General features: G+C 35.1%; 1 protein-coding gene across 9 annotated transcripts in view; it reads left to right on the top strand.

Annotated features, from left to right (window-relative positions):
• The window catches only part of LOC117344824 (voltage-gated potassium channel subunit beta-2-like), a 77,721-nt gene that overhangs the window by 18,327 nt on the left and 34,358 nt on the right, over positions 1 to 25,036 (top strand). For all 9 annotated transcript variants that reach the window (XM_033907654.1, XM_033907662.1, XM_033907655.1 and 6 more), the window contains exons 2-5: positions 1,343 to 1,716; positions 4,003 to 4,046; positions 17,870 to 17,907; positions 22,429 to 22,508. In XM_033907654.1, coding sequence (XP_033763545.1) covers positions 1,673 to 1,716; positions 4,003 to 4,046; positions 17,870 to 17,907; positions 22,429 to 22,508 — 206 coding nt within the window. In that variant the 5' untranslated portion in view covers positions 1,343 to 1,672. The remainder of the gene's footprint in view (positions 1 to 1,342; positions 1,717 to 4,002; positions 4,047 to 17,869; positions 17,908 to 22,428; positions 22,509 to 25,036) is intronic.

The following is a 25,036-nucleotide window of genomic DNA, read 5'->3' as shown; positions in this document are numbered from 1 at the left end:
CAAACGACGGTGTCCTATTGATGAAAGCCTAATAGGAACCTGGTTATCTGCTAGGTCAATGATGTGTTTCTGCGTTAATTGAAATTATTAACTTCGATAAAATTTCAATTTATCATTTATAGGCATTGGGAAATGTCTGCAGGTCATTTGAGTATGATTGTGTGAAAGCGCTGACATTTGAAATATCCTGTTGTATACTGATATGGCTTTATCGTAATAGATGACATTATTATATTGCAGACCAAAAACACCATCATGTATGCCTATATGTTGCCTCTGTATTTTTTCCCCTATTGTATAGTGTATTGAAGCTATAAATATAATGAATATTGTATACTCCAGAAATCTGTATATATGTGTAAAGTCCAATATTATTTTTCACACTGAATTGCGTTCTTGATTACACGGTTTTGATTTTCCTGAACTCCCGACTGGATTTCCACAGAATTGGGAATTTTTATGACTTGAAGCACTTTGGCTACCCTTGAGAATAAAATTGTCATATTAGTTTAAATATTATAACTTTTCCTACTTGGCCAAATACACATTTCCCATTTAGTTTCATTTTGGTGACATACACTTTATTCCAACGAAGGAATACCCTTTAATGCACTTGTTGTATGATGGTACCAACTACCAGTGTACTGAAGGTGTTTTAATTCGACTAAATCAATATTAACCATTTCCTAGTATAAGTTATACGTAGTTAGCCCACTCAATTACTGGTAGACACAGATCAGAATCCAACAAACGATATAAAGCCAAACGTTTACTTTGAGACAAAGTTTATGAGTAATTTTAGGCTGGGTACAGAAGAAAATACACGATAATGCCTTAAATTGTATTTTAATACGGTCCAAAGCTGGTGCCCCACGGACTCAAAACAGCATCATACTACGCTACAACCAGACTATAGAGATAGAAATCCGATCTACAGCGAGTATATATAGATATATATATATATATACAGGACACTTCCATCACAAGTAATTGCAGATTGTACAAGCATGCATGAAGCTATCTGAGTGGGGAGTTTAATTTCTCTTAAAATGCAAGAGATTTGCACTATACACATAGAATAGCACCAATGTGACACCATGGTTTAGGTAGATATTGGGCCGACTCCAAGTGCTGGTACTATATAGACCGAGTACTAATACTAGCTATGATTTACACATCAAGCACTGCGATTCTATATCAGCATTATATATGTACCTGAGAACTCTCTACCTCTGGTAGCCAAAATTCTTCATCTACTAACACAGAGACGTCATTGTATCATATTAGTATAGCACTATGTATACATCTCTTAATAACTTTCTTCTGTTTCCATCTCTTTCAGGAGGCCATCTACTCCATTGGCTGCTGATGGGACGTCATCACTGACATAACAACGGCTACAGAGTGGTCTCCCCCTGGACAAGTACCACATTTTCTGGATGTTTTCCACGAATAATTACACCTGGAGGATGTAGTCCCTCATATAAACCGTGGTCATGAATGCCAAATTCTAAATGAAGACAATTTGTGTTTTATTAGCTTTGAATTCTAAGATCAATCGCTCCAAGGCATTGGACGTTTGGTGAGGTGACAGAGCTTCATGTGCCAGTGTTTGGGCACCTGCTTAATAAGTGTGTTGGAATTTACAACATCGTAACTTGTGCTTCTCAGGATGTCCCGAAAAATCAGCAACAATAACTCTCTCGTCAACTACAGGTAAGTTAACGATGTGTGTCGGAGTACACTGAAAGGATTATGTGATAAACTTGTGATCTGCATTTGAATTCTTTCAGTTGAGTAATTATAATATGTTTTAAAACAACTTTTTCTAAAGCTTAATGTCTATCATAACATACTTTTAAGAGGCAAAATACCTTATTTGTGTAGATTATATAATTATTTGAAGATATTGTCCCTTTGATAATGATATCTATTTGCTGACAATATACCTAGTATAAGTTAATTATTAAAATATCCACCAGCTGTGTGTATGCAATGACCACCTGTATATGGAGGCCAATTAACACTTGACCATCAATCTTAGACTCAAAGTGGATTCCATTTCTAATTTATTGTATACAAGCTTTTAGATATTAATTACCAGGCACGGACTTTAACTGCTGGCCTGGGGAACTGTATTATCTAATGTCATATAGCATTGCAGCTTATTTTCAGTCTTAAAGTCTTAAATCTCCTAAATGTATCTTCTCAAGAATGAGCTGTCAGATTTGAACCAAACTTTTTTTTTTTCATGTATTACAAGTTTATAAAAATGTAAATATACTTAAACACACATTATTATAATCATCATTAGGAAAAAGACATCTGAAGTATTTCAACAATTTAGCCAAATTTATTTTTGTTCTTATAAGATCTTAAGCATTTATATACAGAAAAAATAATATTTGTAGGTTATGCCACAAACTAAATGGGAGCTAGCTAGAGCAGTTATCCTTCACTAATTAAAGAATATGATATAAGTAAAGGGATCTATCAGGTTTTTTTGAGCCACATGCCACGATTGCTCAGTTGGTTCGACTGCCTTTAATTGGAAGTTTGTATTTCTCGGGAAGCTGTGAAACAGTCCGTGTGTGCTCATGCAAGACATGGTTGTGTCCTCGGATAAAACACTTTATTCTAATTATGCCATGTGATGGGTCTCCTGTATGTTCATTGAGGTAGCCACCAGCTACTACAAGGAGACCCACCTCAAAATTACCCTGGCTGATCAATAGCAATAAACCAACATCGTAGCAAGCAATTAGAATTTAAATGTTTTAGAATATTGTGACTTTAAATCTTCATTACTGAAAAAGTTAATTTCCAAATGAAATATTTTCCTAATCAACTCATTCCTTTAATTAAGCAAAGATCTGCCTTCGTTATTATGGTAATTATTGTGGTTCTAAATGACAGCTCTCAGGCCAATTAACCTAACATTGCATGATGTTGTTTTAAAGTAACACCGATTTGTTTACATATTTTGTATGCAAAAATTATGCTCTATATAATATATAGCAGGTATATACAGGTAGCTGATGGGTACCATATGTGTTTTCTGGTTGTTATTTGTAAATTTGACAAGCATAAACAAAATCAATATTGATAGAAATAAAATAATGCAATAATAAAATTTATATTTAACATACAGTGTATAATGCATTTCAATGGCATGTGACAACTTTACTACAGTTTAGGAAGGAATACTGTTTTGCCAACAGATGGATATGGATTGCTGAAGCCCAACATGTATAGGGGTATAATTCAACACACGTGTCCCAGCTGGTAACCAGGCTGGTGTGACCTTGATTTACATAAAGTCTCCAGTACTCTTGTTCCCACATGTTGGATCTCTGCAGGTGTCTATGAAGCTATCAATCATAGACATGTATATATATATATGTTATATTCACAGACCAACTTCCATCACTATACACTCTGAGAGTATAACCCATGGATTTGTAGTGATGGGAATCGGTCTCACTTTCAAAATTGATATTGAGAACTGGAATTCAATAATTATAGATTAGAGTTGGTTTTCTAAATTTAGCACAGAATTGCCCTTTTATTTAAAATATTTCACATCCTTAGCCTTTGGTATAAATACATGTATTTTTAAAACTGAACACAAACAATAAAGCAGTTAAAAAAAAAATATATTTAAAATTTAAAGTGCTTGTTAATGACCAATTATGGCAATTAGTATATTGGTAACTACGTATACAAGATCAATGACTTCTTGGTTTAGTAACATTACAAAAGTAGGTGTGAAGCCAAAGATTTACATACACTCAAACTTCTGATTTATTGCCTTTTTAAAATCTTCCTTTTTTTTAATAAATTTAATATTTTTTTGTTATTTTCAATAATTGTCCAACCACTATCTGTCCATATGTCCATTGATTAGAAGTGAATTTGTATTGATGATGTAAGAATTAATTGTTTTAAATTAAAATGTCAACTTGTTGATGAAAATTAATGTAATATTTTGTGTGTTTTCAGAAACCTTGGCAAGTCTGGCCTGAGGGTATCCTGTGTTGGCTTAGGTAAGAATTCCATAAAGAATTCCATAGCTATACTGGCCTTTTTGCCTCAGGATGACGTACATGGAATCTGGCCGCATCCAAAATTTTCTTGTCCTGGCGAGAGTCAGTTTCTAAGCTAACAACATGGATGCACAAAATGGCCCAAATGCTAGTTAGCTATGGCTATCCTGTGTTACTCTCGTGAGCATTGTCCGTCTGATATGGCTATCCTGTGTTACTCTCGTGAGCATTGTCCGTCTGATCATGAGCAGATGTCAAATGCTTTTGCCAAGCCATGCTTGTACAGATATAAGATGCATTTGATCTTAGAATGACTGAGCACCTTATTTAACATGTACCATGGGACCAGAATCCTTATGACCTTTGATAGAGGACAATGACCAGCTATATATAGATAGAGGGATTTTTACAGTACCTAAAGACTTGATTGTCAGAAAAATATAGTAAATCAAATTTAAAATTACATATATATACACTTTTGAGGTGTATACAGAGTTTAATCTGATTCCACACAGAACCGGAGTGTATGTACTGTTTCTAAGTGATAATTTCTAAATAAGAATCTTGTATAGGCTTGCTGAAAAATAACATTTGTATAATATAATTACTATGATATTAATTATGCTGCCCTATTCGAAAAGGGGAATCAGGTTGGAAAAAGGGAACCATTGGATGCATGCTGTGTCAGTTTTTTTGAGGACTGATGAGCAGCATGTATGAAAAGGGTGGTCGCGATCGGGTGGCACACTTCCATGGATTCCTTCCAGAGTTAGAGCCCTCATGATCACATGATTGAATAAATCAGGACCAATTAAAACCTGATTAAAATAATTTAATAATCTCAATAAATCAGGACCAATTAAAACCTGATTAAAGTAATTTAATAATCTCAATAAATCAGGACCAATTAAAACCTGATTAAAATAATTTAATTATCTCAATAAATCAGGACCAATTAAAACCTGATTAAAATAATTTAATACATCTCATTTTCCAATTGTTGTAAAGTAAAAGTTGTAAACATGTATGAAAGGTTTCCCTGAAGTAGATGGAATATTTTCCAATCATTTGTTTTGACATCAACCCAAAACAAATTCACCTACACAATTTTCCCTTTCACAACCACTCTTCAGGACCAATTATCCCTTTAAGTACCAATCTTCCGTTTCTGCACTTTGCGATAGTTATAATAATGCATGAATTATTTTCTTTTGAAGAGTTCTATAATTTATTCAGTGATTCTATATCGAGCAACTGATCAGTAATTCTGGCACCAAAGGAATTCGTCTGTAGAACTGACATTTCGTGTTTAGTGTCCCGTGAGATATATGGACCAGGAAACTCCGACCGGCACTGATTTGAGCAATCCAGGATTATCCCTATAACTCTTGTCCTTTGTAACTGTTTCTAATAGTTTCCGTGAGGACTTGGACCAACAGATAGCAAGCTGGGATTGCTTATTTTTGCTAAGTCAATATATATAAAGAGAAGATATATATCTATTCTCCCACTTACTTGCAAAAGCTGTGGTCCAGCTGCCAGATATATTGAGATGGTCTGAAGCCATTGATTTTTGTCGTCTGGTTGTTCCATATGGCTTTCAGGGTTTTTTTTGTAGGCTACATGTTTTCAGAGCTTGTGTTGTAAGAGAAAAATAAATATCTATAGAATTTATGAAGCAGTGAATTTTTTTTTTATGTTGTCAGATAACAGTGTTTTTCCCTAGAAGCCAATATTGGATTGCCATAGAGTCAAACCCATTTAATTCTGCCTTTGAAAAAGACACAAAGTTAGGTGATTTAATAGACAATTTGTTATGTAAAAGTCACTCCAGGGAACGGGGCACTCAGAAAAGTGACCTTTATGGGCAGTTAAATTAGCCTTAAAAGACAGAGGTTTTTTAACCAATGGATTTTTACATTGTTACGTATATACCCAAACATGCTACATGTACAGTGTACTGTATTACATGTATATATATTTACCATTGTATGGCACTGCCACTATATAACCCTACCAATTCAGTTGCGAGTTCACCAGCTTATGAACTGCCAACTGAAATTTGAATTTGAAAATTTCAAAAAAAAATTGCACGACAAATAAAATATCGCAGATGGTAAATATATATAAGCATTGAACGGCTTTCAGTTGGCATTCATAGTCAATATGAATGCCAACTGGACAGAGGCAAATTCAACTTTGCAATTTTGCCACTGTCTAGTTGGCATTCATATTGACTATGAATGCCAACTGAAAGCCGTTCAATGCTTAAATACACTGGTGGGAGAGTGATGGCCTTTAGAAATTTGATTGTAATTTTAAAACGTGTATCTTATGATTTAAAGATGTGCTAAAAAATGCTTGTTGAAGTTAAAGATATAGATGGAATATGTTCTCTCAAAGCGAGATAAAATATAAATACTCAAAATTGCTTCTCTTCTGGTTGTGACTAATTCTGTGAAGTTTTCTTTCCGAGTTTTGTACTTGCTTGGTTTATTGTCCGATGAAATGGGGCATTTTGTAGTAGCTGGTGGCTACTTCACTAAACCAACACATGGGAGGCCAATCATAAATGATTTGAGATCAGATAGGGTAAGGTATATATGTATATCTGGCCCGATGACACAGTCATCACATCACTAAATGTCCAACATCTCATAGCTCCCTTATATCGGGGCTGCGGTGGCCGAGTGGTTAAGGTGTCCCGACACTTTATCACTTGCCCTCCACCTCTGGGTTGCGAGTTTGAAACCTACGTGGGGCAGTTGCCTGGTTACTGACCATAGGCCGGTGGTTTTTCTCCGGGTACTCCGGCTTTCCTCCGCCTCCAGAACCTGGCACGTCCTTAAATGACCCTGGCTGTTAATAGGACGTTAAACAAAATCAAACAAACCCCTATATCGGGTAAGAGAAATAAAAAATTGTAAGCGTACATATTTTAGTGGTATACTCTTGTTTTAGCACTTATTGCCTTGGACGAATGGTGCTAAATCATGATCAAGCAAATAGCCATTTCTGTGGAAAATTTGATTGTGCGCTATAATTCTTCATTGTGCTAATATTCTATAGTTTGGTACAATACATCACGGGAAAATTTTGAGTGCCCGAAAATTAGTCCATTTACAATTGACTTGAGCACAGAATGGATAATTATTAAAGAAGAGTACAGAATGGATAATAAGATGCACACTCCTCGGGTTTTCACTCCTCGGGTTTTTACTTGAGGTTGTATTGGCCATGAGGTTGTATTAGCCGATGCTCCACAGACTTAACTATCAAAGCTATATACCACCAATGTAACAAACATGATAGTAACAACATAATATGATCGTATCCCAGTAGTGTATCTGAAGACCTCTAATTAGGCTTGACATTTGTATGATTTCTATGGTTGATGTCGATGGCAATGCTCTGAGGGGTACCAAGGTAGACAGTAAGGGGGGAATCTGACCCACATTTGAGGGTCTTTACCTCGAAATGTCAGGAGGTTTATACTGCACATTTCAACAAGTCTTTAAATAACCCAACAATCATTCTCAGAAGCCACTGGCCTTTGTCTGTGCCAGAATTCTTGCATTGTAACGAGCTGCTAAATGTTGAGAGGGGTGTGATTGATATAGCACAAACTGGTGCTGGCTATGGTCACCAAGTCGGTTTTAAAACAAAAGTCCTACGACAATGAGGCTAATTAATCTTTTCCGGTTTGATTGTGTAATCAAACCCTGGATGCCTGCCTAGGTGAAATGCTTGTTAATCACTGTGCCACCCACTCTACGACCCAGATCAGCTAAATTCAGGAAAACTGTTTCATATTGGTAAAATGAATTGCAATATTGAACTTTGAAATGATAACTGATTATAATGACAGGATTTTTTCTGGGGCTTTCTGGGGCTGTTAATGGGCCCCATTCCCAATTAGAATTATTTCATTTTAAAGCCAAATTCCCAAAATTTGCAGTTTACTCCTGAAAAAAATCTTTCCCAGTTCACCAAAATTCTTCCCAAAATGAGACAAAAAGGACCCTTCCCAAACTAGTGAGAAAAAGCCCTGAATGACTTGTATAATTACTCAAAATATGATAAATAAGATGATTAGATGATCTTAAAGGGTTATCATAAAATTCTTAAACTACCTCTGAGGAGAGAAATATAATGTATAGGATATATATAGACCTGTATTTCTTAACTGTTATAATTAGTGTTAGAGTGTGTAGTCTGATCTGAGGCCGGAGTACATGGAAGAACATCTACTCTAAGATATATATCTGTAAGTAATAGAACTTTATTTTCCTGGTCAGAATGGTTCCAAGGTCATACAGCCTATCCTCGTTAGTTAGAATAGTTGCTCACCAGGGCAGAGATTTCTCTGGCGGAGTGTCAAGTCACCCTTGGACGACATTAAGTCAGGCTACCTGAAGTACGCTATATATCATCGACATATCATTGTGTGGGCTAGCTACTGCTGTAATGATGGGGATCTCTATATTGTACAGAAAAGTTGTGTGATACACTGGACAATGTTTAATTTAACTTCTAACTTTACATAATGTCTCAAAGCAGTCTTTAATTGTAATAATATATTACTAGCAGAGTGAAATTAAATTATTATATCTATATTAAAATCCTACTGTTACAATGTGATCAGCATATATGGAATGGAATGAAATTTAAACAGATTGTATGCCAACTAGAATACTAGGTATTTATGTGCTGGACATATTGTGCTAAATGATGATTAAGCAAAAAGCCATTTCTGTGGAATATATGATTGTGCGCTAATAATTCTTCATTGTGCTAATATGCTATATAGTTTTGTACAATGCATAACGTGAAAATTTTGAGCACCCGAAAATTAGTCCATTTACAATTGATTTGAGTACAGAATGGATAATAAGAAGCACACTCCTCGGGTTTTTAGCTCTCTGGACGGAGTCCAGGAGAGCTTACGCAGTCATTCTCATGTTTTTGCCGGAAGTAGAATTATTAAAAGTTTGTGGACAGAGGATATCAGAAACAGTGGGACTGTCAGAATGGATTTCAAGACACATGATTGGGGTCGACACGAACTAGATTTGACAAGAAATTTGAGTTGTTAAATGATTTCATTTTCGAGTAATCGTCAATTTACGGTGTCATTTTGGACATTCTAGGTGTCACAGGGACATGCCGAACGTTATTCTGAGGAGTTATGAGGCAAAGTTCCTATATCAACCCACTGTGATGTGTATATAACAATGTGCTGCAACCCACGTATCCCTGTGACGCTGCAAACATTTGCTGCTATGCGTGTTACATTATACACAGTATGTCGTCTGCTACAGTGTACAGGGTGTCTCGCGAAGTATATGTGTATTAGGTCCCTGGCAAACACTGATATGGAATATTACTATGTATTCTTAGTAGTTCCAATTGTTTATCTTCTCTCATAATAATAACTTAATTTCTTGAAAGCATGGGAATGGAGCCCTATCTTTAAATCAGCAAAAGTTCCGGCCTATCACAAGGAGACTTGACACGAACACACCGCAGCCTCCCAAAACACACATACGCACTCACCACACTCATACATGTCGCACGCACGGGAGGCCGTCCTTAAATGACCTTAGATGTTAATAGGACGTTAAACAAAATAAACCAAACCAAACCAAACCAGAGCTATTACTTAGTATTTGAAATATGTCCTGTTACCCAGTGTATAGCTTTAAATCACTAATACATGTAACTGTTGACAAATGTGTTTTGGGTATAAAATGTACCATGTGTAAATATGGTAAATATCAGAAAACTTGTGATAATTTAAATCAAATTTGGAGAGAATATAGGTTTCTAATTGATTATAAGTCATATGCATATATATTGATGATTTGTATTATGTAGTGATAATGTGCAAGCTGAAAGTATGTCGCATTGGTACTATATTGATGACCAATTTGACATGTGACCTTTGGTGACTAATAAATGAATAACATTTCTCTAGTCATATACATCGGAAAACAGTGAAAATATTATGAGATGAAACAGAAAACAATTCTCTATAAGAGTACAAAATTTCATTTGAAACGATCAATACACAAAGTCAGGAAAATTCATTGAAAAAGTTGAAAATGCAGAGAATATATAGCAAAATTAAAAAAAAAAAATAAGACTGAAATTGGCAAGGAACTGTATATACAAACAAGCTGGATTTCTAATCAACGTCCAGAGAGCTACGAGGCCCTTGGCCTCTTGTTACTTGAGGTTGTATTGGCCGTGAGGTTGTATTAGCCGATGCTCCACAGACTTAGCTATCAAAGCTATATACCACCAATGTAACAAACATGATAGTAACAACATCATATGATTGTATCCCAGTAGTGTATCTGAAGACCTCTAATTAGGCTTGACATTTGTATGATTTCTATGGTTGATGTCGATGGCAATGCTCTGAGGGGTACCAAGGTAGACAGTAAGGGGGGAATCTGACCCACATTTGAGGGTCTTTACCTCGAAATGTCAGGAGGTTTATACTGTACATTTCAACAAGTCTTTAAATAACCCAACAATCATTCTCAGAAGCCACTGGCCTTCGTCTGTGCCAGAATTCTTGCATTGTAACGAGCTGCTAAATGTTGAGAGGGGTGTGATTGATATAGCACAAACTGGTGCTGGCTATGGTCACCAAGTCGGTTTTAAAACAAAAGTCCTACGACAATGAGGCTAATTAATCTTTTCAGGTTTGATTGTGTAATCAAACCCTGGATGCCTGCCTAGGTGAAAGGCTTGTCAATCACTGTGCCACCCACTCTACCACTTAAATCGGCTAAATTGAGGAAAACTGTTTCGTATTGGTAAAATGAATTGCAATATTGAACTTTGAAATGATAACTGATTATTAATGACAGGATTTTTTCTGGGGCTTTCTGGGGCTGTTAATTTAATGGGCCCCATTCCCAATTAGAATTATTTCATTTTAAAGCCAAATTCCCAAAATTTGCAGTTTACTCCTGAAAAAATCTTTCCCAGTTCACCAAAATTCTTCCCAAAATGAGACAAAAAGGACCCTTCCCAAACTAGTGAGAAAAAGCCCTGAATGACTTGTATAATTACTCAAAATATGATAAATAAGATATTTAGACTATCTTAAAGGGTTATCATAAAATTCTTAAACTACCTCTGAGGAGAGAAATATAATGTATTGGATATATAGACCTGTATTTCTGAACTGTTATAATTAGTGTTAGAGTGTGTAGTCTAATCTGAGGCCGGAGTACATGGAAGAACATCTATTAACTCTAAGATATATAGCTGTAAGTAATAGAACTTTATATTCCTGGTCAGAATGGCTCCAAGGTCGTACAGCCTATCCTCGTTAGTAAGAATAGTTGCTCACCAGGGCAGAGATTTCTCTGGCGGAGTGTCAAGTCACCCTTGGACGACATGAAGTCAGGCTACCTGAAGTACGCCATATATCATCGACATATCATTGTGTGGGCTAGCTACTCCTGTAATGATGGGGATCTCTATATTGTACAGAAAAGTTGTGTGATACACTGGACATGTGTAATTTAACTTCTAACTTTACATAATATCTCAGAGCAGCCTTTATTTATAATAATAATTTTATGTTACTAGCAGAATGAAATTAAATTATTAGATATCAAAATCCTACAATTATAATGTGATAAACAATATCATATATTGAATGGAATGAAATTAAACAGATTGTATGCCAACTATAGAATTATGCTTAAACAAGGTTGTCTTCCCTAGCTGGTAGTTAATGATGTTGTCATGCAAAGTTATTTCCCTTGGCAGTAAATGATGTTCCTGTATTGGTCAGCTTGTGTCAGTTATCTCCCTTAGTATTAAATGATGTTCCTGTATTGATCAGCTTGTCTGAGTTATCTCCCTTAGTAGTTAATGATGTTCCAGTATTGATCAGCTTGTCTGAGTTATCTCCCTTAGTAGCTAATGATGTTCCAGTATTGATCAGCTTGTCTGAGTTATCTCCCTTAGTAGTTAATGATGTTCCAGTATTGATCAGCTTGTCTGAGTTATCTCCCTTTGTAGTAAATGATGTTCCAGTATTGATCAGCTTGTCTGACAGTTGTCTCCCTTAGTAGTAAATGATGTTCCTATATGGATCAGCTTGTCTGAGTTGTCTCCCTTAGTAGTAAATGATGTTCCTGTATTGATCAGCTTGTCTGAGTTATCTCCCTTAGTAGTTAATGATGTTCCAGTATTGATCAGCTTGCCTGAGTTATCTCCCTTTGTTAATAATGATGTTTCTATATTGATCAGCTTGTCTGACAGTTACCTCCCTTAGTAAATGATGTTCGTACATCGATCATTTGGCTCAGTTGTACGATCTGGTTATAGTTTCCATCAAAGTGAGTTTCCCTTAATGATGTTGCAGTCCACTACTTAAATTTTACAACCTCATTACTGCAGTCACCAAGTACTGTACCTCATCAACATTGATTACCTCAGTTCAATACTATAGCGTACCTGGATCACCTAGATATATATATACGTTGAGTAATTACATTTCCTCACATTCACGGCCAGTACCAGTCTACGACGGTCCATAATGCTGATGAGCAGAGACAACTTTTTAGGATAGGGGACGCAGACCTGTGAAGTTATTGATTATTTCTTGTGTAGTAGAAGCTTTCCATTTTAAGTACCTTTTGCACGGAACGTAAAATTAATTAGCAGTGCACGTATATGCACCTTCAGCAATAATTGACATACAAAGCAAATAAGGTAATGGCCATATAAGACAGCTTACATTAGCTATACATCTTCTACTGGGGGTATATATACGTAGGGGAGCTATGATACTTATCATTATTCTTCCCTTTTGGGTTTCCATAATTTTGGTCTCATGAGACAGATTGATGTGTCCGAGAAGGACAGAACGATGAACTGGTGCAGTTTAAATCTTCTATTCTGTGTTTGGTGTTTTATAATGTATCTATCATGAAATTCCTAGTTAAAGATATATTGTACTATATATTCACTCATGAATACCTTCAGGATTGTAGCTTATTGATTAGCACAAATAAATCAGTAAACAAATTCAGGTTGTTAAAAATGGTAATAATCTATGTTTGATGGAATTTAATTAGAGCTGTGTATCGCAAGATGGGTAGCAATATGATACGTATCGCGATACAGGAGTCAGGATACGATACGTATCACGATATATGAGAAGCTGATGACCTATCAGATATCTGGTGTTCCATTGTACAGTAGTCATGTTTTGTTTGTGGTATTTCCGGAATATTACAACCTTTGTCTACATTTGTTACAAAAAAACATGTCTTGTCCGTTTCCCACAAGTTGCGCATTCTTGAATTTAGATAATTTGGATTTGAAAGAAGTCCAACAGTCAGCGTTATAAGCCGCTGAAACGGCCTTGTCAGTCATATTGTTTACTACAAAACGTAAGCTAACTTTGGTCAAGGGAGATAACTAACAAGTATTGAGATACAAATCAAAGATAGATGATGCATCGATGCACCACTCTGCCTCCAATACATAAATACATCGATGAATAGTTACACCACTAAATTTATTCCTCCTGAGGCATGAAGAGGAACAAGAAATTGTCTAGTGCCATATTTATTGTAATTGTAAGAGCTGCAGTTTAGGGTGGTCAGGTGGCAGAGTGGTAACTACTTGTCCTTCGCCTAGCTAGGTGACCTTGAAGGTTTGTTTCCGCGATTGGACATGAAAAGGTTTGGGGTCACCTGCCCCCCATCACTTAGGTTTCCTCTAGGTGCTGTGGTTTTCTGTAACAGTTTAAAGACATGCTTCCATCTGGGCCAACAAGCATGTTTTATATAAGTTGGTGTACTTATTACTGTATAATAAACAAAGTGTACAAAGTATGAGAGTTAATATGCAACTGCATGTGTATGTTTTGAAAAGATCATTCAAAAAGTATGATTAGTAATGAAATTACCTGCAAATGACACAGTTTAAGAGCTGCAGTTATATAACTAACACAAGCCGAAGAGTTATAATATATATTGTGCTACAGAAGATACTAGTGACATGCCCAATATCACAGCTGAAAGGATTTATTCTAATATTACGTGGATCTATGTAGATATGAATTCCAATGCTTGGGGCTTAGTGTCATTTTCTATCCGACCATTTTATCAAGATTTTGTATTTCCTCTTTAAAAACAATAATGTTTGGAGTCTGATATGTTTTTTTTTTATCTCTCACCAGATAACACAGCCACATTGTTAGGTGGTATTTGTTGATGATGCTGAGAATGTTACAGCTCTTTGAGAATCATCTTTACCCCGGATTTACATCCCAAACACCGGTTGTCTGTAGTTTGTCTGTTCTGCTGACATTTTTACGATTCTAAATCAACACCTGGCAGTGCCTGCTCTGTGTTGTGTAATGTCTATCATAGATACTTGTTGAGTTTGTAAGACAATTTAAACCCACGGAAACGTGTCTGTTAGTCCATATATTACTGCCTGTTTGTACATTTTACAGGAAGGTAATTGTTGCTATCAACATTTCGCTGTTTTGTTCATCGTAAAATACCAGTGTTTACCGGCCATTACCGTGATAGGTATTTTTAGAATTTCCTGACATCAAATGAAGTTCAAAAACATCTTATATGCATATACTTAATGTATTGAAGAGTTGATCAATAAAAACTCTTTTGTTTTCATGCCGCCTTTCATAACTGACTGTACCATTTTTATGCATGAAACAAAACAAGTTGATTAGATGAAAAAAAAACCCAGACAGGTCATGGAAGTTATAGTAAAGTTTAAATAATTAAAGCTTGAATTATTCTTAAATAATTTTATGATTTGTTTATTACAACAATCATTCAAATATAATTTTTCACTTTGTATAAGTGTTCAGGTCAATTAAGGTTTGAAAATCATGTACCCCGAATCATGCATTAATGAGAGAGTTATCCCCCTTGGATATTATCTCGTGTATGCATGGAGATAGAGCCCGAAAACTGTTCAGTGATAACAATGTCTTTTAATAAATCAGTAATCCTGATAAGAAAAAAAGCTAAATTAAGAAATTTCAAATATCAGGCATTTTTAAGAAAATAAAGCATAAAATACATGTAAATAAAAAAATAACAAAAACAATAAACACAGCATGACAACAATTAAATCTCAATAAATTATGAGGAAAATACAGATTTGCATGAAGCCACCCCAAAATTACAAGGAGAGTAAGACCAGGTGTTTCGGAAGGGAAAGTGTCTTCATCAACGACAACCCCTGTCGTAAAATCTAGGTCACAGCCAGATAGTCACATTCTTAAAAATGAGAACTTATGGGTATGGGCACAATATAATTGATATAAGGTGTTTTTAACTCATGTGACTGTTTGAAACACTTCTTTTGAGCTGTATTACATCTGATCATTATAATAGCATTGTTGAGGTGCACAGATCTGTTTGTGTTGCATGATCGTAAGAGGCGACTAAATTTGGGATCTTATCTTTTCTCTTCTTTCTTAACAACTTTCTTCTTCCTAACGTCTCCCTTGACACTGCCTCACTTTTGGCCTTTAGTTGAGCGTTCGCCCCAGTGAGGAAGGCTTTGGGTTCTGTCCTCTGGCCGAGACATACCAGAGTCTTTAAAAATGGTAGTTGCTACTCCTGCTTAGCGCTCAGCATATTTGGAGTGGGACGACTGGTTTGCCTGTTGTCAGTATAATGTGACCGGGTGGGGTGTGCTGCTGGGTGTCTTCGGCAGTATGCTTCAGTGAGGTAGTACTTTAAATCGGCAAAAGTTCCGGCCTATCATTAGGAGACTTAACAAGAACAAACCGCAGCCTCCCAAAACACACATACGCACTCACTACACGCATGCATGTCGCACGCACGGGAGGCCGTCCTTAAATGACCTTAGCTGTTAATAGGACGTTTAACAAAATAAACCAAACCAAACCAAACCAAACCAAAGTATAACATGGAAGAGTGCTAGCTACTGTACCCAATATTTCACTTTCACACACACAGAAGAGATATAGAGATACGTATCTGGAGAGTCATAACTAGGTACAGACAGATGGTGTCCTGTCAGTACTACAAACCCTTCTCGTATTGCTAGTGGTAATGAATACGATTACCATACATTTTGTGTATACCTATTAACAGTGGCTAATAGGAACATCTAAACACACGGCTACATCACAGTCACAAACCCTCTCCTGAATCCTTTGGATTCCCAGCTGATGAAGAGATTTTATATATGGTGGATAACATCAAATCTCGATTTCTATTTAAATCTGGGGCATGTTTGTACTAGTCAGTGGTTTTGTGTGTATTGTACCTTTATACAGTTTTTTCTTCGTACATTGTGATGCTTTCTCATCATTTTATTTACATATTCCTTTTTACAAAAATGCAACAAAGTTCCATTATATAGTCCAACATTAACACCATCTGCTTTAATTTTGATCTGATAACCAGATGTCAGAACCATTATTGGTAGAGTCCACAGGTTAAACACTGATGCAAACAACCATTTCTCAATTGTAAAATTACATGTTAATACAGTTGTTGTCCCCATTTAAAAAGTACCCAAAACTGCACTACAAGCTGTTTACCACATTGTCACATATAATTATCAAAGGTCAAAATTCTAAACACACCCCACTTATTAGTGCAGAGTTGTAGCCCCTTGTGAAAAATTTCTTGTGGTACATATGCATGTATCTCCATATGCTATCTTCAGATTGTCAAATCATGCAGAGGAGGACTAGCTGTATGGATGCGGATGGCTGAGTCCTATTCTGTGTCAAAATGTGGTCTATTATTGGCAAATACTGGTCCATTCCCTTCAAAATGTGGTCTATTATTGGCAAATATTGGTCCATTCCCTTCAAAATGTGGTCTGATATTATTAGCATTTGAAAATGTGTTATAATGTATAATTTAAAATTCTGTGTATAAATGTCAATTAGTGTGACTCTTCAGATGGCAGGATACTGTATTAATTGTAATCTGTTCCATGATATAGATTCCTTTTCATTTTTATGGATTTAAGGTCTTTTAATAGTCCTCTAGTACCAGTGAGACTTCAGGGGGACTATAAGGTTTCTTCTCCGACACTCCTGTACATGTGCGTAACATCAAAGCTTGTCAGCACTGTAGCGGCTTAAAAATCATTCCTTGAGAGATTTTGATCAAACCTCACACAACAATAAAGAACCTTTATATCTCTGACATGTTGGAGTTTCAGGAATTTTGGGTGAAGGTCAAGGTCACTGTTACTATTTTTATCATAGAGCCCCAATAAGTCTTCAATGTTTTCAATGGCAGAAATTTATATACATATTATATATACCGTATATATATTATGTACTGCAATAGCCCCTCGATCATTATCAATTGATAACGTGAAACAAATGTCTAATACATTATCTGTTGTAATCAGGAAAAGCTATAGTACCTTCGGGAGGTATATATAGTAAATGTCTGTGTTTATGTGTAAGCCATCGCAGGCTTATAACTATTCATGATCTAGTGAGTGAGTATGAGACCAACTCCATCATACCCTTATTCACAGAATACGATAAATTTTCAAAATTAATGTCAAATCCTAGCATGTTAATAATTTCATCACCGCAGAAAATTAGTATTGATCTTGTGTTAAATTTATGTGTGAAAAGATTTCTTTATTAATCATAGCATAAATAGTTTGCTGAATGTGATGATCAACCCTTCAAATTAAGCTTAAACCTTGCAATTGATGTAACATTTTAACAAATTTTAGCTTTTTCTTGTTGTGCTTATTTTAATATCACATTAATTGTTTGTTTTCTATCCCTACAGGGACGTGGGTAACATTTGGTGGTCAGGTAACAGATGAGGTAAGTTCTGCTATAGACCAATAAACACATGCCTGGTAATAAGCCCGCCCCCTATGTACAAATGTAGCTACTTCATCAGTGTTTCGTAATGATTCATTTGTCTTTGAGAGTTTATTATCATGTTTGTCTCTTGGGCTTATTACAGGATAAACATGTTATAATTACAATTCAGCATGAGATGACTCATGTTCATGTGATGTCGACGTTCTTTCATGGTTTGGTGCTTTCAAATGATTTTGTCTGTAAAAAATTTTGTAGATATCCAACAATAATATAACAATGAAACATATACAACAATATTTGTTGTAGTTCTATTTGTGGTTCCATAGCAACCTTTAAGCTTGGAAACTATGAATAGAATTTATACACAACGAACATTTCATGTTATAGAGTACATATCTGAAAACTTGTGTTCATTGTCTCTTTCGATTTATTTTAGTATTTTTTAAAATCATTTAAGGACAGCGTCCCCGGGCCTGTATGTGAGATGCTGTTTAATTGTTTTTGGAGGTATTGTTTGTGTGTGTCTCCTTGTGATAGCTTGAACTGATGCCAACTTTATAGTGCTACCTCACTGAAGCATACTGGCGAAGACATCCAGCAGGACACTCCACTTAGTCACATTTTTCTAACAATGGGCAAACCAGTCAAATTCCCCCCCCCCCCCAAAATAATGAGCATTAACCAGGTCTTCTATATATTGTTTAGTGATGTAGCCACCAGCTACTACACACAAAATCTCTAAAATTGGCAGTGTTAATGATAAGATTTCATACAAGTACATGCACTTTTATCAAAACTTCTGATCCTTTGGCAAAACATTTTATTATTACTTAAGGTCTGATGTACCCTAACAGAATGATTATAAATTACCATAAAACAAACAAAAAACAGTCTGATGTAAGGCCAGGCAAAGAAATAGGAAACACTTTTAATGGGCAGGTAATTGTTGGCATTAAAGGAAGCCCTCTTAAGATATGTTTGTGATTACGGCTATGATTATTTACTGGTTGTAAATATCAGACAGACTTCTGTTTTAACGGTGTTTCTCCTGATATCAAATGAATTGTTTAACAACATGTACATCATGTAACACTCCTTCTCCCCTGATTTTAAGTGCCGTGCTGTACCATTTATCATGTCTTATGAAGATTCTGGGATTCCTTGCTTTAAAGAGCATCTTTCATATAGAAAAGCTTAAAACAACCAATAGTTATGGTTTATCCACTCATTATAAAACTTGTGATGGGCCAGCATACAAAATGGAAAAATGAAATGAAACCTAATAAATGGTGTCAGAATTGGGAACTTTATTATGATCCATAGTGTTTATTGTTTAAAAGCGATGGAATCAAACTTCTATCTCATATAATCATGTCAATAAGTATGCTCCGTATTAGTGCTCAGTGTTTAAAATCTCATAAATATAATCATTCCAACAAGTGTAATTTTTCCAAAAAATTGTTAAAATGATGTCATAAAGAATGTCATGCAATGGTTTCCTTAGCGAATTTTTTATTTTAGAGTTTATAAGTACAATGTACTTAATTCCTGTCTTCTTATATCAACTTTTGGTTTTTTTTTTCTGGTTTTTCTGGTGAGACACTGGGTGGACAGGTGTAGTCGTCACAAAATTACTTGTCTTTCACCAGGGTGGCCAGGCCTGTTTGGTTCCCCGATCGAATGTTAAAAGGTATGGAGTCACCTCCCTGATTATGTTAGTTTTCTCAGGGTACTCTGGTTTCCTCCTACAGTAAGACCCCTCGCATACTTCCATCTGGGCAAACAAGCATGATTAATATAAGTTGAATTTATAACTTATTTCACAATTTTTGTGAAATAAATAAAGTTTACGTTAACTTTGGACTAATGATATACAATACATGATGTTCTTAAGGTTCTGATAATGATATTTTTGATAACTGTCCTGGGTAAATAAAAATATCTATACACAAGCTTAAGGTTAATCACCAGTAACAGTTAGTAATAATTGAAAAGTAAAACCAAATAGAATCTTTCACTCTTGACGTAAACAACAGAGAATACTAATTATTAACGATAACAAAACCATCAATCAAACTTCAAATTGATTGAATAAGGGCATTATATAAACAGAGCTATAGATCTGTGTCAAGACTCGTGAAACAGTACATGGAGAATAAGACCAGGTGTTTCAGGGGAGTAAGCGTCTTCTAATTCACCGATGACACCTATCATACAAATGTAGGGTTAAATCTGGATGATTAAAGTCACATGCTATATCAATGTCAATGGAAAATGTCTGTTAACTGTCCACTGACATTGTTTGCTAAGAAAGAGGATTCTTTGGAAATCCTAAGCAGAATTCTGTGGACATTTTTAAAATTTCATGTAATTTCATGGAAATATATAAGAGTTTTATGGAATATCTACAGTGGGTACTCTTTTTCATCAACACCTGCCACACAAATCTAGGTCAAATTCGGGTGATTAAACTCACAATCTCAAATAAGAAATCATACATTAAAACATATACCTTGAGGTCAATATAATGTGATATTATTTCCTAAATTTGTTAACTACAGTCTACATGCCTTCATTGAATAGTGACCTGTGTGTATAATGTAACAATTAAAAACCTGCCTATAAAGGCCACTTGTTCAGGTCACCAATGCAACATAATTCATGTTTAGGACCTGTATACAGAGGTCACCTACCTATATAAATATCACTCCTCCCTGTGCCCTTGATGGCCTTTATAGACAGGTTTTCAAGACTATATGATATTGATGTTCCGACCAAACATTTTTGCAATACATGTAATTAACAAATGAATGGACAAGATCTCACCGATCTTTAATGATTAACGCTACATCCAGTTCGTCTGGAGCTCCGCCACAGCCAGGTCATTGATGAGAATCTAGGTTAATGTAACAGAATTCTCGGTATGTAACGTTGCTGTCACATTCGGAAGTTGACTGACAGGAGTTGTTGCCCCAGTCGGAGTTTTTCTCCTAAAAAAACAGTAATTCATCCCATGATCTGTCTGCTTGTATATAGACTGTATAAATTCTGACCATGCCTCCATAATTAGTACACGTTCTGAAAATAACTTTTTCCTCTCTGAGTTACAGAGGTTTGTATGTTACCAATGAGATCTGTCAGCTACATGTAAGTTTACAAATGTCTGATCATTCTTCAGTAATTAGTACAAGTAGCTGCCGATGTCATTTTCTCCCATTAACAGTTATATACATTAATCAACCCATGAGTTCTGCATGTATTTACACACACACTCAATATATACATGCAAGAATGTAGAAATTGTTATCATTCTTCGGTAATTGGTACAAATTTGTCGAATTCCTTCTTTTTTAGGCTGTAACTGATAGATCATAAAAACTCAACATTGTAGATGAAGTGTTTTTGTTTTTTAGAATAAAAAAAATATAATTTACGTTAATCAAGAACTGCATGAAGAACTCAAAAACGGTACAATTTATGCTGCATTGCATTATATACTGCAGCAATTAGATTGCAGTCTTCTGATGATTTGATGCAATCAGTGCTCTGACATTTTAAAGGCGTATAATTCATACTGTTATGAATCGTATGCAACATCACCAGACAATTATATACAGTTATATACTTAGATACTGTACATGTATACTTCAAAAGGTGACATTAATGCAGGGTAAATGTATACGTTAACATAGTGGGAAATAATTTTTGCCAGCTAAGGGCAAATTTTTATAGGGAGAGGAATTCCAAATATCACTTCTAACTACTCAGAAGCTGTAGCTTAAAATACCAATTCCTGACATTTATAAATATACTCCATGTTTTGAATGTTGCTGAAGAAATTCTTACACTATATATAGGTTGCTGAAGAAATCCTGACACTAAATATATATATATTCTATATTTTGAAGGTTGCTGAAGAAATCTTGACACTTATTTTGTAGGTTGCTGAAGAAACCCTGACACTTATATATTACATATTTTGAAGGTTGCTGAAGAAATCCCGACACTTATATACTCCATATTGTGTAGGTTGCTGAAGAAATCCCGACACTTATATACTCCATATTTTGTAGGTTGCTGAAGAAACCCTGACACTTATATATTACATATTTTGAAGGTTGCTGAAGAAATCCCGACACTTATAAACTCCATATTTTGAAGGTTGCTGAAGAAATCCCGACACTTATATACTCCATATTTTGTAGGTTGCTGAAGAAATCCTTACATTTATAAACTCCATATTTTGAAGGTTGCTGAAGAAATCCTTACATTTATAAACTCCATATTTTGTAGGTTGCTGAAGAAATCCCGACATTTATAAACTCCATATTTTGTAGGTTGCTGAAGAAACCCTGACACTTATATACTCCATATTTTGTAGGTTGCTGAAGAAATCCTTACATTTATAAACTCCATATTTTGAAAGTTGCTGAAGAAATCCCGACACTTATATACTCCATATTTTGAAGGTTGCTGAAGAAATCCCGACACTTACGGTATATACTCCATATTTTGTAGGTTGCGGAAGAAATCCTGACACTTGCCTATGAGAGTGGAATTAATTACTTTGACACTGCTGAAGTGTATGCTGCTGGCAAGTAAGTAGTGCAGTTAGTGGGAGGTGATGTTGGTCCTTCAACTGTGTCACTCTTCAAAGGATGTAATGTTGGTCCTTCAACTGTGTCACTCTTCAAAGGATGTAATGTTGGTCCAACGTGTCAAACTTTGCGGGATTATGACGTTTGGCTAGCATGTCATACTTGGTGGAACGCAATATTGGTCCAACATGTCATACTTTTCTGGATTGACATTGGACCAGCATGTCAATATTTTTGCTTTGCAGAAAGCAATGTTAGTCCAGCATGTCTGTCATGCTTTTTGCTTTAATCTTATGAGATAATAAACAAACGTCTTGTGTGAACCGGCTATTGTTTTAATATTTTATTTGAAAGTTTTCATGCTAAGCGTTTCCATTGTTTCTGTCATCTCAAACATTGTGGGGGAAAAAAATGAAAAATTGGATGAAATGTACAATGTTTATGTTTTACCAAAAAATAGATAAAAAAAAGTATTATTCCAAAAAAAGAATTAAAACAATACTCCATTGTATTTTTGTTGCTACTTTAGTATGCTAATAGTGTGTATTAATTGTTTTGATGTTGTGTCCGTAACAGTCTCATTTTGTCTTTCAGTACATATTAATGGTAGAAGTTTTTCATTTACCATAGTTTTTGTACTTACTTGACAATATAATATTGTCTACAGTGTTACAGGACATTATAACCAAAGTCCAGGAAGAGTTCAGAGGCATCGGTGTTAACCGTTCTGTCTTTTGTCAATCTATCTACAAATATGATTGAGAACTCTTGCATTCACTCATAAAAATTGAAAACTATAGGATGTTGATATTTTACCTGGACATTTTCGGGATCATACATTGTAACACTGCAATCATAATGGAAACAAAATAACAAAAACTAATAATTGACATGTTCATAACTTTCAATTAGATTTTTATGTTTGACTACATTTCTGTCAAATTGGGAGTGGAGCGGAGTTGCACATGCTTCACAAAGGATCTCTACTTCTTAATTTAACGTCATTTTGATGGATGGTATATGGCATGTGGTTTTCATCATTTCCTATTTTGTTTTCGGTTTCTCAGTAATGACCTTACAATGAATTTAATCAAGACACATAATCCATAACAGCTCAGAATATTACAGGTCTGAGGATGAGTGTGATTTTACAGAAATGGAGAAGCCAAAAGATACTCTTGTTTTGAAGTCACAATTAACATATTGGATGTCCATTCAAGAGAGCTGCTATTCAGATTTATCGTTTAGCTATCATGGTTGAAGTTTGAGGTTGTTCCACCTTAATTAAAATATTATATCTATGAGTTTTATTGTCAGAGTTATCTCCCTTGAAGTTATTTCCCCATATAACATAGCATTACAATGCAAGACATATATGGATTGAATAGATTTTTTAAATTTTCATTGCGGCTATGAATACCAGTAGCTAGCTACATATCCCGTGGCGTGTGGGAGAATTTTTTAATTTTTTTTTCATTTGAGTTTTCTGACTACTAACTAAATCCATTGCTCTCTCCTGATCATTAGCCAGTTTTGTTCCATAAATTCATGCATTACTGATAATCTTTGTTAAAAATCTTTTGCATATAATTGAATAAAAAAATCCAACTGGTCAAAGTACATATATATAAAAAAATATATATATATGATTTACATTAACCTTCTACCTTAAACATTACATGTACAGTACTTGTGATTTTTTAATCTGATATAGAGTTATTTCCCTTTGGTTTGTTTTATGCCAATTTTTTCCTTGATCACATTTAGAATGAACTCATCATTTGACATCAAAGGTTTCATTTATGATTGAAAAATATCGATTTCATCATTGAATGATTTAGCACTGAACTCTTTTGATAAAGAGATATACGCCTTGAGCGCCTCATCAAATGTATGTGTAGCATAACCCCTTAAATAAAAATTCTGCTGTATCATACATCAGGGTTATAAAAATTGTGGTTTTACCACACACTTCGGAAGGAGGAAATTCATGTTTAATCCATGAATACTTCTTTGATCTTTTCAGAAGAATATCTCACAGAGCTCTCAAAGGCTTCATTGTATAATATACCTAGGGGAGATTAATTTGTGCTATAGTATTATACAGCGGAGAATACAGCCTACCTGCCCTAACCTTAACATGTGGGATCCATTAGCTACACCCAGATTTATATCTATAAATACCTACAATGATTTGTACCAGCTGACAATGTAAACATGTCTCTTTCATGTGGCTAAAATTTCAAATGTTTTCTCTGGTTGAAAACAATTGAGAATATATTGTAGCTATGATGTTTTAATTACAAGTATTCCTTAGCTTCGTTGGATAACCACATTACAAAATGTTCATACAACAATGGTGTGGTGTGTTGAGATAATTTTGGGTCATGAATGCTAGAAATGAATTTAAGGATTTTGAAGAGGGTAGTTGGGATTCTCCTGTTATTATATATATAAGCACTTTGAACATTTTTGATGGGATTTTCATCAAAGATATGGGGAATATGATCATGAACTCCTTGGATGTG

Source organism: Pecten maximus, chromosome 16, assembly GCF_902652985.1.
Source record: "Pecten maximus chromosome 16, xPecMax1.1, whole genome shotgun sequence".
NCBI lineage: Eukaryota > Metazoa > Mollusca > Bivalvia > Pectinida > Pectinidae > Pecten > Pecten maximus.
The sequence above is the reverse complement of the archived record's forward strand: the minus strand, read 5'-3'. Positions and strand labels throughout refer to the sequence as shown.